The sequence below is a fragment of the Tinamus guttatus genome, unplaced genomic scaffold, assembly GCF_059628265.1.
Source record: "Tinamus guttatus ecotype Peru unplaced genomic scaffold, ASM5962826v1 Tinamus_guttatus_pri_ptg000115l, whole genome shotgun sequence".
Lineage (NCBI taxonomy): Eukaryota > Metazoa > Chordata > Aves > Tinamiformes > Tinamidae > Tinamus > Tinamus guttatus.
This window is the reverse complement of record NW_028288649.1, coordinates 1,755,110-1,769,702: the sequence shown is the minus strand read 5'-3', so window position 1 is coordinate 1,769,702 and position 14,593 is coordinate 1,755,110. Positions and strand designations below refer to the sequence as shown.

The following is a 14,593-nucleotide window of genomic DNA, read 5'->3' as shown; positions in this document are numbered from 1 at the left end:
CCTTTAAAGGGATTTTGCAGGTGAAAAACTAAGGCAGCAAAAGACTTGCTTTCACTTATCCCAGAGGTCTGGCATGTTGAGAAGAGAATTCATATACCCTGACTCTAAAGCCTTGTGTTTTGGACTCAAGATGACTCCTTTCTCCTCTGAGGCATAACAATTGGCAAAAAAATGATTTCATATCTTCAATTTTGCCCGATTAAATATTTTATATGAAAAACTTAATGGCAATGAGAAAAGGAAAGTAACTCTCTCAACATTGTTAAGCATGAAGAAGTCTAAGTGAGATCAAAGGTTGGAGTAAGTTAGCGTGACCGTGCCAACCAAATCCACTAGACAAGCAGCATATCTAAGCTTGGAAACATCCCATAGCCAAGGATTCTGCAGATTGTTCCATTAACATATACAGCATGAATTATAAATGACTGAATATCTAATAATAGATGAAAAACTTAAAAAGCAATCATCTGCCCTAAGCCCATTTAGCATCACTTCTCTTGTAGCAGCTACACAGCTTTGCTCAGGAACTTACTGGAGAAGTCACTCACGCTCAACCAACGATCCATAAGCACAGTTCGTACGGCACATCTCAGCCAACTCCTGCGGTACAAAATTTGTGCCCTTTGTGTAAGCCTGTACTCTCCTGCAGCCCAACCATGGGCTGGCTTTAGCCCTAGAGGATTTTGGATGATACGGAAACCTACATGCCCGTGTCTCCAGACTTCTTCATGTTTTCTCATGTTTCTTCATTCAAAAAAGGGGGGAAAAAAAAGAAGACCATAAATGCCTTTCAGTTGTCAACCGGATTGCATTTTTGAGACTCACTTTTGGTGAAGGTGATGAAAACCATTGTGCATTCGTGCAGATGTCAAAATGACAGGAGTTTCAGCTCAGGTGAAGGCTTTTAATTTTATTTAATTAATTTTATTTAATTTTAATTTTATTACTTTTGGACTATATAAAAAAAAATTACTCCAAGTCTTGGCATTTTCTAGGAGTATCGGAAGCCCCACACAGTTAAGAGGCAACAGGAAAAAAGGGAATAACATCCTTATCTGACATCACCCTTGGAAAATGCAACTTTCAATGCTGTAGACTATAAGACTAATAGGCTACATATGGGGCTTCAGATCTATATACATTTCTTGTGTTCAAGACAGCCCTATTCCGTCTGCCAAGTACGAAGTACCACAGTCATTATCACAACACTTCACATGGGTTATAGCCAAATTATCCATCATTCAGTGGCTGTGCTACAGGTTACTTAGCACAACAATTAAAATTAACTGGCAAAGGAACATGCTTCTTCATTGGGAAGCTCCTTGCTGTTAAGCAAATATCTGAGATAAAGGGACCAATCTGTTGCTGCCTTTGGAATGGAGTCACTTCAGTAGGAGGACAGGGAGGATGGGGAGAATATTGAAGCTTTCTTTCAACATTAAGTCTTCAAACACATCACAACCGAATTGTTACAGATGCCAGCCACTCCTTTTGGCAGAATACAAAGATGTCTTGTATTATATAGCCAATTTGTTGAATCTAATTAGCAATTGGAGAATAGAGAAAGGAAAGAAAGAAAATAAATAAATAAATAAATAAATAAATAAATAAGAGTGCACCATGTCAGTTACTACAGTGGGACATATGCACATTTCTTTTATTTTTATGTAGCTGAACAACAGCTGGATACAGCTCTTTTCTTCAGCAACAGCCATAGACGACAGTGGCTCCATATTATACTTGGCTCTGGGCAGGTAAATGCTTGGTCTCTTTTCTATGCAAAAGTCATTTGTGATTTCCAGAGTGGACACCAACAAGCAGCCCACCATGCATTACAGGTGGAACCATGTGTCAAGGAACAACTGGCTTCTGATTTTTCTTACTTTCTCTTACACTTTATGTTTCAACTTAATAGTAGCATCCTGTACATCTTGAAATATGGCAGACCCCAAAATACATGCAGAACACAAGCCAGCTCTTCAGCCTGACTTAAAACACTGATCAAATCTAAATGCAGTAAGTTTCAGGATATTCAGATATATGCTTCTCTAAAAGATCTCTTATTCTAGAATTTTAGGTTTCTTTCTCATAGCAAAATAAAGTAATTGAGTGGTGTCAATACACTAAAGGACTGTAAAAATACCAAGGCATTTTCACAGTCATCATATTCTCCCCCATGAACTGCCATGTTTATGTACTCCAGTTACTACATTTACCATCATGAAAACATCCCCTGAGATTCCATAGATATTGACAGAATAAATTTTTAAGATAACAAAATCAAGTAAAAAAGGGAAAAGAACTAAGCAAAGCATTTTTTTTTCTGTGGCTGTGTCAGGTGATGATTCCAGAAATATGAATGAAGGTACCTATGTCAGACAGTTAAAGCATTTCAGTATGAACATCCTGCTCAAAGCAGTTTACAGTCATCTTCACCATGGTCCGTGCTGACAACTACCCTTTACTTAAAAGTCCTTCAATCCTTCCTCCTTAATGTCTTCCCTGGTTAATGCCATACCACTCTCGACACATGCAAGGGTATAAATAGAACAATATTTCCCTCCTTCTATCACAGAAGACCTTCATTTCTAAAAACCTGTTTCTGGTAAAGATAGCTGGCCTTGGTTAAGTACATAGGTGACTATCAGTTACCCATTCCTACTGGAGCAATTTTTTATAATAATATAATATGCATAATGTAATATGATATAACATAAGCAAGTACATGTTAAATAGTTACTTTCAAAAGAAAAATGAAAAGGAGTAGAGATAGCTGAAAAAAATGCAATGGCTTTAGTGAGAACTGCCATTAAATGTCACAGATATCCATAACAGTTTTCACACAGTACTAATGAGCGCACTAAAAACCAGAGAGAATACGCAAGTAGTAAGCTTAATTATACTTTTTATAGTAACCCATGCAAATTTTCATTCTTTGAAAATATTGCACATTCCCAGGGAGTCATGACATTTGATTTCAAAACGCTGCTTCGGACAGTCAGGCATGAATATTTGGCTGCTGAATTATTAGCATCTCTTTTGGAAGAAAGAATTTCCAGGAGACATGATCTTTATACTGAAGCATTCAAATATACATGATCAGAGTAAGATCAGATACAGAGCATGCCAATTCTTCGGCAATTAAAGAAGCTATGCAATTAATGTATGCAGTTTCTCTCTTCCTTCTAGCTTTTCTCTTCACCCTCTCCTAATACTTCTAGTAGGGCAGTTAGCCCTACAGGCACACTTCAGTGCTTTTGCCAACCTCAGCTTAGGATATCTGTTGGCCACTGCAGCCTCTTCTCTTGAGCTAGGGCACCATTTCTGGCGTGCACAACCAGTAACAGGTAGCAAGTGGCCAGCATAGAGCACTTGGGCAGCAATCCAAGGGTCAGTCGGAACAGGCAGCCGCTCATTTTGGCCAGTAAGTCCAGACTAGCCAGTGGGCACAAGGGCTGTCACTGATCCTGCTAACCAAACAAAGGACATGGCAAGAGCTGTGCTCTTGTGGTGGGCAGAAAATAGAGGCCACGAAGTAAGAAACAGGAACGCAGGGAGGAGTGATAAATGCAACCCAGGCTAGGCTGCATTTGCTTGTCTCTAGTCAGCTCATTTGAACCATGTATTGCTGCTCCAAAAGACTGAAGGTGAACTGAGTTGTAAATTTTCTCTATTTGTCAGTGTCACCATAAGCTGCTGTGATGCACTAGAGCTATTACGAAGTGCAGACACATTACAAACATCCCTTCCCTTGAGGACAAAAGACAGTGAGTGTCACCAAGAGTCAAATAAGCCGTGTGAAATTTTACATTCTTCTACGTGGCTGTTTTAAAAGCTGTGTTACTATGTGAAAACCACAGCTTTGTTTGAGAGAAAACAAATAAAACAGATTCACTGCGCAGAAAGAAACAAGATCTGAAAGTCTGACTAGAGAAGTGAAAAAAATACTCTGAATATCTGCAAGCACATCAGTTTCTTCAAGTCTAAAGGTTTCCTTAAAGGCCCAAGTCATAACATATAACTCCTTGTGGAGTCAGTGCCAGAATCCAGAAACTTATATTTTATTTATGCCCCATGTTACAAAGCCAGGGGCAACCAATCTGTGCTAGGCAGCAGTAGAGCAGCTAGACTCCTGGCAGCTCAGAGAGCTTGTTTACTGCCCGGGTGTGTGTTGTTTACTGTGTGTTATGTGCAGTGGGCAGCACAGCTGTGCTCTGGAAGGAGAGGCCAGAGCATTTCTACAAGGCATCTGGAACAGGACAAAGTTTGAGTTCCACCTGAACCTAGTTGTAATCCTGACAGCAAGAGCTTTGGTCTCACTGATGGCGTGGCATTCAAAGAGGCGAGAAAAGTGATTTGGGCTACCCGTGCTCCGCTTCCTCCTCCCCTCATTATCATTGCTCTAACTCTTCTACAGTGGAGCTCAGAGGGGGTTCCCAAGAACCAAAATCCTCCTTCAAGCCAAGACACAGAATCCATATGTGAAGTCTTATTCCTTTGCACTACAGACACTATGCCAAATTTACGTCAACACTTCATCCCACCAACGCCCCGAACCTAGCATTCCCTAGTATAATTAAATGCCACCTCCCACCTTGGCTTGAAGAACTGATTTTTCTGTGTCTTCCTGGCTCTAGCTTTACAAAGTTGGCGATATTCACCTACCACATTTGAAAGCAAAATTAAAAGTGTGAAGGTTACCTGATTAGAGAAAGTTTTCTTCTCTTAAGAACCTACTTAAGTTTCTTTACTTAAGGTCTCAGACAGTAATCACCAGTTTGCTGTCATGAAAATGGACCAAGAATGACTGAGGAAACCAGCTTATTACTGTCCGCTTAAGACTTTCAAGTGTGCCCACTGGAATATAACGTGCTCCAACAACTGCATGTTGGCAGTGATTGTGGAGGATGTAGGAAAAAGATGTAGATCTAATGCAGATAGCAAAGAAAAGAGTAGATTACAGATTAGAGGGGTTACCGCAGCTACCATGGACAGCAGTCAGACCTGCACTGGAGGTACACGGCTATTACAACTGCTTGTCGTAGTGTCAGTAACCCTGAAATAAGGATGATGGTTACCTTTAGCTTGCAGTAAAACACCTAAAGAATTCTTAATCATGCAGCACAGCATGATCTTTTTACTATTTAAAACATCTCTTTATGACATCTTCATAATGCTAATTTTTAACTTACATAAAAGACAGACAACATGACTTTTGGAGGGTTTGAAGATAACTTTTCTCTTTCAAATGAAGCTGCCTCTGTATAAGAGTGATGATACCTCTTGTTTCTCCCTCGCTCTCACAGGCACACTGCTTTTCTTCCCTTTTAGCCTCAGGCTTACCCATTCTTCTCTTTTGCTCCGTTTCTTTCTACACCCACTAGATCTGAGTTCCCCTGAGGGCCTAGTTCGCAGTTATCAGCCAGCCTGGGTACGTAGCCTGCACCGCAGTCAGACCATGCAGAAAGGAAGCACCATTTGTGCAGCCGTGTAACGTGCCTCACAGTGAGCACCAAACTATCCCGGGTCCTGCAAAAGCAGCAGCACCTCTGACTTGAGGCAGGGCCTCCCTCGGGCACAGCTGATCCATGGCCAGGGGAGCTCATCATCCCTGACTGACGGGCCGCTCAGGCACGCGCAGGAGCGCCGATGGACAAGCTGGCAGGAACCAAGGCAAGACTCCAGCAGATCTCACAATTCCACTAGGAAAAAAACAGACGGGCTTCAGTGGAAATGTTCTTTTCCTCAACACTCTCCAGACGTGGAGTACCACAGGCAGACAACACAACAGGTTCTTCCATTTTACTGCTCACATTGCTTTTTAGAGGGTATAAATTGTGCTATTTCAGGAATAAAAGCATGTGGTTCAGTGTGTCCAGCAAGCCTTCAGCCATCCTATTTAAACACGGCTACTATTTATTGTATGTGGAGGACCTGAATCCTCCAGGAGACAGAGTTCCCACAAACGCGTAAGAGAGCAGAGATTCTGGGTTCCGCTGAGTGTTGCAGAGCACAGCACAGGTGCACTACCTTATCTTTAAGTAAACTAGCAGCTAAACCAGTTATGCGCTCTTTTAACCTCCAAAATATACATAATATTTCAGCAGCATTAACACAACCAGTCCCAAATGGTGAGTGTTGCTCAAGGATCCATACTGAAATCCCGCAGAAATATTCAAAGGTCAGAGATGCTGAAAGGTAATAAAGATGTGGTTTAATATTCCCCAGTGTGAATATAAACGAATCCCCATCAGCAGTGGGACAGCAGGTCACTATTACACAAGATAAAAGGTCACCCATGCTCTTCAACCCCTTCATCCATGTATTATCGGGACATCTGGCACTTGCCAAAGTACCACCACCTCACTGGCCTGTTGGGTGCTAAGAGAGTGCAAGAAGCAGAGAGCAAGGCTGGCTGTGCGTGACCCTGTGCCTTGCAAACACAGCACTGCCTCGGTGGGAGCCTGGCCAAGCCTCTCACCTGCCTTGTAATATTGCCAGTGTGGTGCAGGAAGGGCAGACAAGTAAAACCACTCAAAGTGAGTCAGGCAGAGTCTTTATTAAATGACTCAGAACAACAAGTGAATAACAGGCATTATGAAAGCACAGACACTGTTGCATGAGGCCATTCGTATGACTTGTGTTCCCCTGTGACGCAAGAAGCAAATGAACTGAAGACTACTGACAATGTACGACTCCTGTCTCACTGCCTGCAACACAATTTAGGGGATGCTTCCAGAGATAGCCTGAGCCAGAGATAAAAACTGACATGAAACAGCTAGGAAAGAAAGAAAAAATAACTTGAATTTTTGGCATTCCCCCCCCCACCGGAGAAATTGAAACAAACTGCTTGCTAACAGCTTATCAAATTTTGCTCAATCTTCAGTGATACTTTTTATTCCCCTGGAGAACTACAGAAGTTTTCAGCCTGACTTTAGTGCTGCCTGGAAGCACAGCTTTTCAAAGCTCTGCATGTATCACCTGCATGCATGTTGCATGCTCTCTCCAGCAACCTGATGTGGCCTGGCATGACCAGCAAAATTAAAACAGAGCAAAATCAAATTTGCTCAACCTGTTACAAGTTTCCTGTGCTGGATCTGTTGTGAAGGTATAAGTAGGTCTCCTGAACTCACCGAGTGCTACATAACAAGTCAGCATTTCTTCTGAATTAGCCAAACAACTTATAAAAGCACTGCATAACACCACTCTAATCTGTCCGGGGAGAACTTCCAAACTTCATGCACCTTAAGTACAAATGAAGCAATGTTCCTGACCCAAAAAGCACAGGACTAGCTTTAAGCTCTCTTTGCTCCACTTTGTTTCCCCCATTCCTCATTTTAGATGTGTACCTCTTCAAAGTATTCTCAGGCATATTTAAAGGGTTTTAGCCTATGTTCTCCTGAAGCAAAAGTGCTCATGAATTGTTTCACAGAACAAAATTCCCTTTTGTCAATCACAATTTCTTCCTTCTCTGAATATAAGCTGTAATCCATGAGCCCCTGGAAGCATCCAGAAAAACTGGAAGATATTCATAAAGCAATTTTGAAATAATTTATTCCAAAAAAATCATTTTTAAGTGCCCTCACTTAAGCCCCAATTTTCTCCTGTGCTATCCTCAAGTAAAAGCACTGAAAACACATTACACAGATACAATACTATGCAAAATCATGGAAGAATATCAAAACATCCAGTACACAAATTCCCTTATCAACACCAGGATATTGGTTCTTCTCAAACTCAAGAAAAAACATTTTGAAGCAACACACTACGTCCTGGAGCCATTCATATTAATGCATCACATCACATTTGTTTATCTTTGCTGCTAAGATGAGATCATGCTATGGGTTGAAATGCCCATAGGCATTAATAATAGGAAACCTTTAGAAAAGTATATAGAGGCATATAAAATTCAGAATTTGTCTTTAAACCTTTCTTTTAGACATATTCTATTTTTATGTTAAGTTCTTAGGTATTTCTTTCTGTGCTTCCAAAACATTCATCTTATTTTTCAATTCAAATTGGATTTTCTTTTAATACATTTGAAAATGCAAAAGATATTTTGCAGGTATTGAAAATGAATAAATTGCCACTAATGTCAAATGCTGTAGGTGTTTTCTGTTTGTTCACTTTTTTCCTAGTTAACATTTCCTCTTCTATCATTTCTTCATACACCCAATTTTTACCTTGCTATTGCTACACTATCAGAGAAGTGAAGAAGTGAAGATTTAAAATAGAAATTTTAGAGATGGGCAAAAGCCTTTCAAATCTGCTTGAGTTCAGAAAGTTCCATTTTGTTTTCCAGTTTTCTGTAGATTTTTTTTAATGCAACTGTTATAGCTTGCTTTATAGCAGTATATACTGTTCAGTATTTTTCTTGTGTGCTTATTTTAGAGGTAGGTGAAAAGCAACTTCTTATTGACTCTCAGATTTCATAAAATCAATATAATCACTGACTGTTCGGACATCCAGCTTTAGCATTTGGCTGTTAGCACACACTTGCTATCATTCGCTCCGGACCAGTTATCTAGGAGACTAATGAACACTACCTTGCTATAACCTTGCCTTTAAAGGTTGTAGTCCCACTTGCAGGCCCACTTTATTTTATATTTATGATTTTTAATCCCTTTTTGGGAGCCAGCAGAATCATACACTCTCTCATAGTCTCTTTTGGATGAACAGTTGTGAAACCAGGTTGCATTGCTGTGTACAGAAGCTAGAAATATGACTTCGGGAGGACTCAACTGAAATCTTTCACACTAGGTAGATTTTTCTTCTGTTAAGAGACCACATCATTTTTCAAAAACCCAAAGGCCTTGGATCAACACATACCTTATGGGGATCATTTAACTAGGTGACTTCAGTAGGAACTACATGGGACACAAATATGAAGATGATCATCATCAGCAACTCACATTAATCATCCAATGGGCAAGCGAGGCTTTCTATCACCTCAGTGATACAGAAAATGCATGGCACAGGGAAGGTAGGATGGGCAAGCTTATCTGCTGAGAAAACTATGATAAATCAATTGGAACTATCTGTGAAGCATAATGGTAAAAAATACTAGATGAAAGGTTTTGATGTGATACACAATTAAGCACTTAGAATATTTTTTTTTTGCCTCAAAGGATAAGCCACAGTCAAAAATTCAAAATAACAATTGCACAGGTAATAAGAATAACCACTCTTACATAACATACCTGGCTTTCAATAAATGTGCTATCTAGAAACTTCACTAGTTAAAAAACCACTAGCTGAAACCAGTGGTGTGTATATTCTTTGAGTTTTTGATGAGCCAGTGCTCGGTCCCCTGCTCTAGAGCATTTCCATCACGCTCAAGTCAACAGAAAGGGTGCCAGAAGACCCAATATGGGCTGGGGTGGCAGGTTCTCTTGAAGCTACAGGCATGGCTGGACCAGAAAGCTCCTTGTCCACTGCTGAGCGTGCTGGAGAACTGAAAAACAACGAGGAAGGAACTACCAGGATGACGACCAGAGCCAGTCACTTGTCACGACAAGACTGACAGATATTTTCCTCTCATGATAAGAATGGCAAGAGAGTGAGAGATTTTTATGTTAAACTAAAAAGCACTAAACAGCTGATAAACTGGAAAGATTAGTTTGCTCCCAACATGGGCATCTTATCTTGGGCAAGGTAAGATCTGAACACCACATCTGAGGAAGCTGCAGAATGCAGACTGCAAAAAAAAAGAAAAAAAAAAAGTGTATATGTATATATAATGTATTTTCTTGCCACTTTCCAGGTTGTGATTAAGCACATTGACCAAATTTAGGCACTGCAATCATTTCAGCTATCCATGTCTCAAGGGAAAATTTTTCATTTAGTTAAGGTCTAGGCAATTAAAAAAATGACAAGCTTCAAGGTTATTTATTCTTTTCCAAGAAAATAACAATTTAGCATTAGAGTATTTCACTTTTGCAGGCCAAAGTGGAGGTTGGAAAATTCAATAATTGTAATTAGATGTATGCAGCTCTTTCCTTTAAAAGGATAAATCTAATAAATTACAGTTAATATTTTTTTCTTGTTAAAAACAATTCATACACACATAATTTTTTTTGTCTTGAAAAATAGGGGAGGAAGAGTAGGAAAAAGTAGGCTGCCTTTAAAGAAGGATGAGCCAGTAATATTTGCTCTGTTTTCGTGTACCAATCAGAACTTCAACAGGAGTAAGCTGCAGCCAATCTAATGAATTTAATGAAACTTAACAGTTTATTCCAGTTGAGAACTATTGGAGAACTACTCCTGTTGTACTACATACAACATAGTACTAGAAACACGATGTGTCCGGAAAGTAGCTTAAATTACACAAATGCAGCTTAAGACATGAAAAAGCAGCAGAATTTCTAATCTTGAATAATGACTTCATCCAAGAAAACTCAAGCTGCATTACAAAGGTGGGGAGTACTATTAATCCAGTTTTAAAAACAGGAAAACCAGTATACCTGGGGAATAAGGTGCATCCATGTAAGATTTTACAATGCCAAAATACAGATCCCATTTTACAGCTCAATCAAGTTGCCCTTTTTTTAAAAAAAATACATTTCACATTTTATTTCAGCAGTGATTTTAATCTGTCTGGGTCCTTTGACAGAAAAGCTAAAACCAAATGCCCAGAAATCTTAATAATTAAAAAGATAAATAATTCTTCCTTCATCAGAACTGCTTCTACTTTGTGGCACATTTCATGGTCTAAAAATATCGGGGGAAAAAAAAATAAGACTGATTATAATTAGTATCCTATTTTTTTCCCAGTTATTTTGTACTCTGCCTTGGAGATTGAATGGATTTTGCATTTTTCTTGTAAAGGATCATTATTTTTCCTAATATTGGACACTGATGCCATCCAATTATACTGTACTTTTGCCTTTCAGGAGCCTTATATAGCAACAAATACTTCTAAGCTGACAAAAGTGACAAAAATAATTATTTTTTTACAGGATTCACCCTCTCATTGCCTAAATGAAATTAGCAGCTTATTGTTATTGACTACTTGTTCCTAAACTTTTGGGGCAAGGGAGGGGAAATATCCTTCCATCTACCAAAGGAAAAGCTCTTTAGAAGGATCAGAATGACTAGAAACATAGTGCCTAAAATACTCAACCTAGTTATACTGCCAGGGCAAAGGAAATGTCAGCAGGGTCCTTGAGAGACTGCAAAATGAAAATCAATTTTCATGTCAGTCCTTTATGCTTATTTATCTTTACATTCTGTGACACCACATGATGCATCTGGAATACAGCCCTCATCAGGCACTTCACAGCGCAAGGCACAAACATCTGAAGTTCCTACTTCGTACTTTTCAAGTTGGTGGGACTTTTGCCACTGGGCCATGGTGATGTAAAATGAGGTCTTGAATAGGAACACTAGAGGCAATGCTTCATTTCTGGCTTTGAATAAGTTCACCTCACAGTAAAATAAAATGACAGAAATGCCTTTGTTCATTTATGATCAACTCCTACATTGTGAACGACTCTACTGGAATACATGGAGGCACTATCAAAACGGGACCATGTCTAATCACTAAGCACACCTAATCTAGAGACCTTACTGTTCAGTCTTATTCATAAACTTCACTGCAGCAATGCAACAAAGCTAACTGTATTCTTGGCATGGTGTGCAGTGATTGCTCTGAAATTGCTTATTCACCGTTTCTTCAAATTTATTATATAAGCTCTTATATATTAAATTAATTAACAGTTTTTCATCTTGTCATCTACTGGGAAATGGCTGTGATGTATGAAATAAGAATTCACATCTAGCCAGCTGGATGGGTGGCTCTCCTTCACATTAGACCATCAGAATGACTGTTTTTCCAGGTCTTTTTCTCATGTAAGTAAAAAGTAGTTAAAGTAAGGCCTGCGCAACTTTTGAGAGCAAAACAACAAGCAACTTTTTAGAGCATCAGGTTACATAATTACAGATTTCAGTTTCCTTATACTACAGTTAGGGCACATATTCACAGGCTTCTTCAGAGGAAGATCAGGATCAGAAGTCCAAATTTACCTCAGTGTGGAAACGTTAGCACTTGCAATTGAAAACTATAGTCTTTCCCTCTTCTCTTTAGAAACACACCAGGATTGATACCCAGGAGCCTGCCAAAATCCTTAAGGACCCCTTCAGAGTAAAGCCTTGGTGAGGAGAGCTTCGCACAGCAGAGGCAAGGTTGAAGCAGCCCTCAGCAAGGAACTCTGATGCCCATGCGGGCACTATGCTCACAACCACCAGGTGTGAAGAGCAGGCTCCCGGCAGCCACTGAAGAGCTACACAGACACTAGCTGAAGAAGAAACGAGGGCGCCGAAAGGACTGCTCAGCACACGGCAGAACTGGGCCCCAAAGATACCTGTCCACGCTTGACACCACAGCGAACTTGCCTGCAGCGCGAGACCTCTGCGGCCACGCAGGCAAGGCTGGTTTCCCAACCTCTCTCTCAGCCTTCCACTCCTGCTGCGCACCCCCCACGCACACTGGCTCCTGAAATGTACCCTGGGCCTTCTAATTGCAGGAAGCATCAGCACTTAGCATTAGCACAATGGGAGAGATTTCTCATTACTTTCCTAGAAAAGGAGGAATTCTGGTCAGAAAATGAGTCTTCCCAAATCATGTATCAAGAGAGGATACTCTCCAAATCGTCTATCAAGTCAAGATACTCCATATGAAGCTAAGTTATTAAGAACACTGGCTAGTGTTTCTTTAATACCAAGAGATCTCTGCAGCTACTCTTTTTTTCTACTAACAGTGAGAGCTGCCCTGCCCCTTGCTTCCAGCATTACAAATAATTACTAGTTATTCATGCAGTCGTATTTTCTATACACAAGTACACAGGCTGACTGATGGGCACAGACAGTAGATCCCATCCATAGGACAAAAAGCAGAGATGGGAACAACTCAGCGGCAACAACGATCCTAGGTACTCTGTAACAGCATGCACAGTATCAGCTTTGTCTGATTATACCTGCAGGAGAGACACTGCATCCTTTAGAGCTGCTACCACTATGAGGGGGATTACAAAAGAACAGGAATATGCTTCACTGTGACCCAAAGCAGCTCACTGTTTAAGTATGCCTGCATTGGTTTTTCCCTATCCTGCGACAGAAATAAATATACAAGAAACTGAACTTGAACCTGCACTGGCTGACAAGACAGAACCCGGGGTGGGGGTGGGGGGGGGGGGAAGCTATTCTCCCATTACCTGAGCTTAAATATGGGCAATGTAATAACATTTCAGCTTCTGCTCACTTTGGAAGTTGTGATTCTGTCTACGTTAGTGGGATAACATATCATTGCTCCATCGTCACAACACAGATGCTGTGATGCATCTGGTAAGACTTCACATTGATGTTTTGTAAACCCTATGTTATGACTGCAGCAGTAGAAAACAGTGGTTAGTGTTAATGCTGCTTTCCTGGAATACATTTAAAAGGCATTAAGAGGGATCATCTACACAAGTGCTACAGAATCTTTGTCAAAACACTGTCAAGACAGAAATGCAGTGCTGGAGGAAACACGTCCTCTCAGCAACAAAGAACACCATGGATCATCGCAGCAGATTGTTAAATCAATCAGCAGTTTCCTTCACATCAGTGAGCTCTTAGCACTTCTGCTTGCCCAGGAAACTACTGCTGTGGTTGTGTTCACTCCCCTATGCAGCCACGCAGCACTGCACCGCTTGGGATTTCAGCAGTGCTAGGGACAACAGTGAGTAAACATTTTTATTAACTCTCACATTTAATAAGAAACACTACTTTACTCACAGAAGCCTCTTTGTTGCCAAGTTTTTTTTTTTTTTGTTAAGCCTACATTTTGGGACTGAGTTATTAGAAAAGGTCTTTTAATATCATTATGAATGTAAGCATAAATCAAAACACCTTTAGGAAAAACAAAGCTCCCCCTAGCTAGTCCAGATAAACACTGCTCAGAAATACAATTGTCACAAGTTCAAAAACTGAAACTTTAAATTTTTGTGATGTCTTTCCCTATATATTCTCTGCCTCTCAGCATCCATCTCTTACAACAGTGTACGATAATGCCAATTAAAATATGATTAAAGCACACATTTGATGCTATGATCGGACAGACTTGCATTACAGGGACAGTGATGCACAACACAAGGAATGAAGTCACCTCATTTCAATATCATGCAAGACAAAGATATGGGTATCAGAAATACAAACGGTAAGAAAGCAAGCAGATTTACCTGGAGTAGTTACTGCGCTCTATTCCTGTTCTTTCATGTTCCTCTCAGGATAAATCACCCCTAAAGTATATTTCTCACTTTGCACTGAACATTTTATTCACGACACAGGTGTTCTTCATTACCGAGTAAAGATCTGTAAGATTTTCAGACGGAGGGGAAGAGGAAGGGGGAGCAGAAACCCCCCATTGCCAGTTTCTGCAACTCGACCCTCGGGCTGCAGGTGGACCGAAGGGCTGTGCCGGGGAGAGGGCGCAGTGTATGCGGCTCCTCTCACACGGCGCTTCCCTGCTCAGCAAATGCCGCTCGCGCTCGGAGGAGCAGCCTGCGGTAGCACAACGGGAGGATTTCTCAAGTGCTAGTGGAAGCGAAGGAGGGGG

General features: G+C 40.5%; 1 protein-coding gene across 3 annotated transcripts in view; it reads right to left on the bottom strand.

Moving 5' to 3' along the window:
• MYRIP (myosin VIIA and Rab interacting protein) overlaps positions 1–14,593 on the bottom strand; it is a 176,952-nt gene that overhangs the window by 65,140 nt on the left and 97,219 nt on the right. Inside the window, exon 1 of one of the 3 annotated variants that reach the window (XM_088521088.1) lies at positions 12,975–13,043. The exons of the other annotated variants lie outside the window; for them this stretch is intronic. Within the exon in view, the coding sequence (XP_088377214.1) occupies positions 12,975–12,994 (20 nt within the window). The 5' untranslated portion in view covers positions 12,995–13,043. Of the gene's footprint in view, positions 1–12,974; positions 13,044–14,593 lie in introns of those variants that run through there. 3 annotated transcript variants of the gene reach the window in all.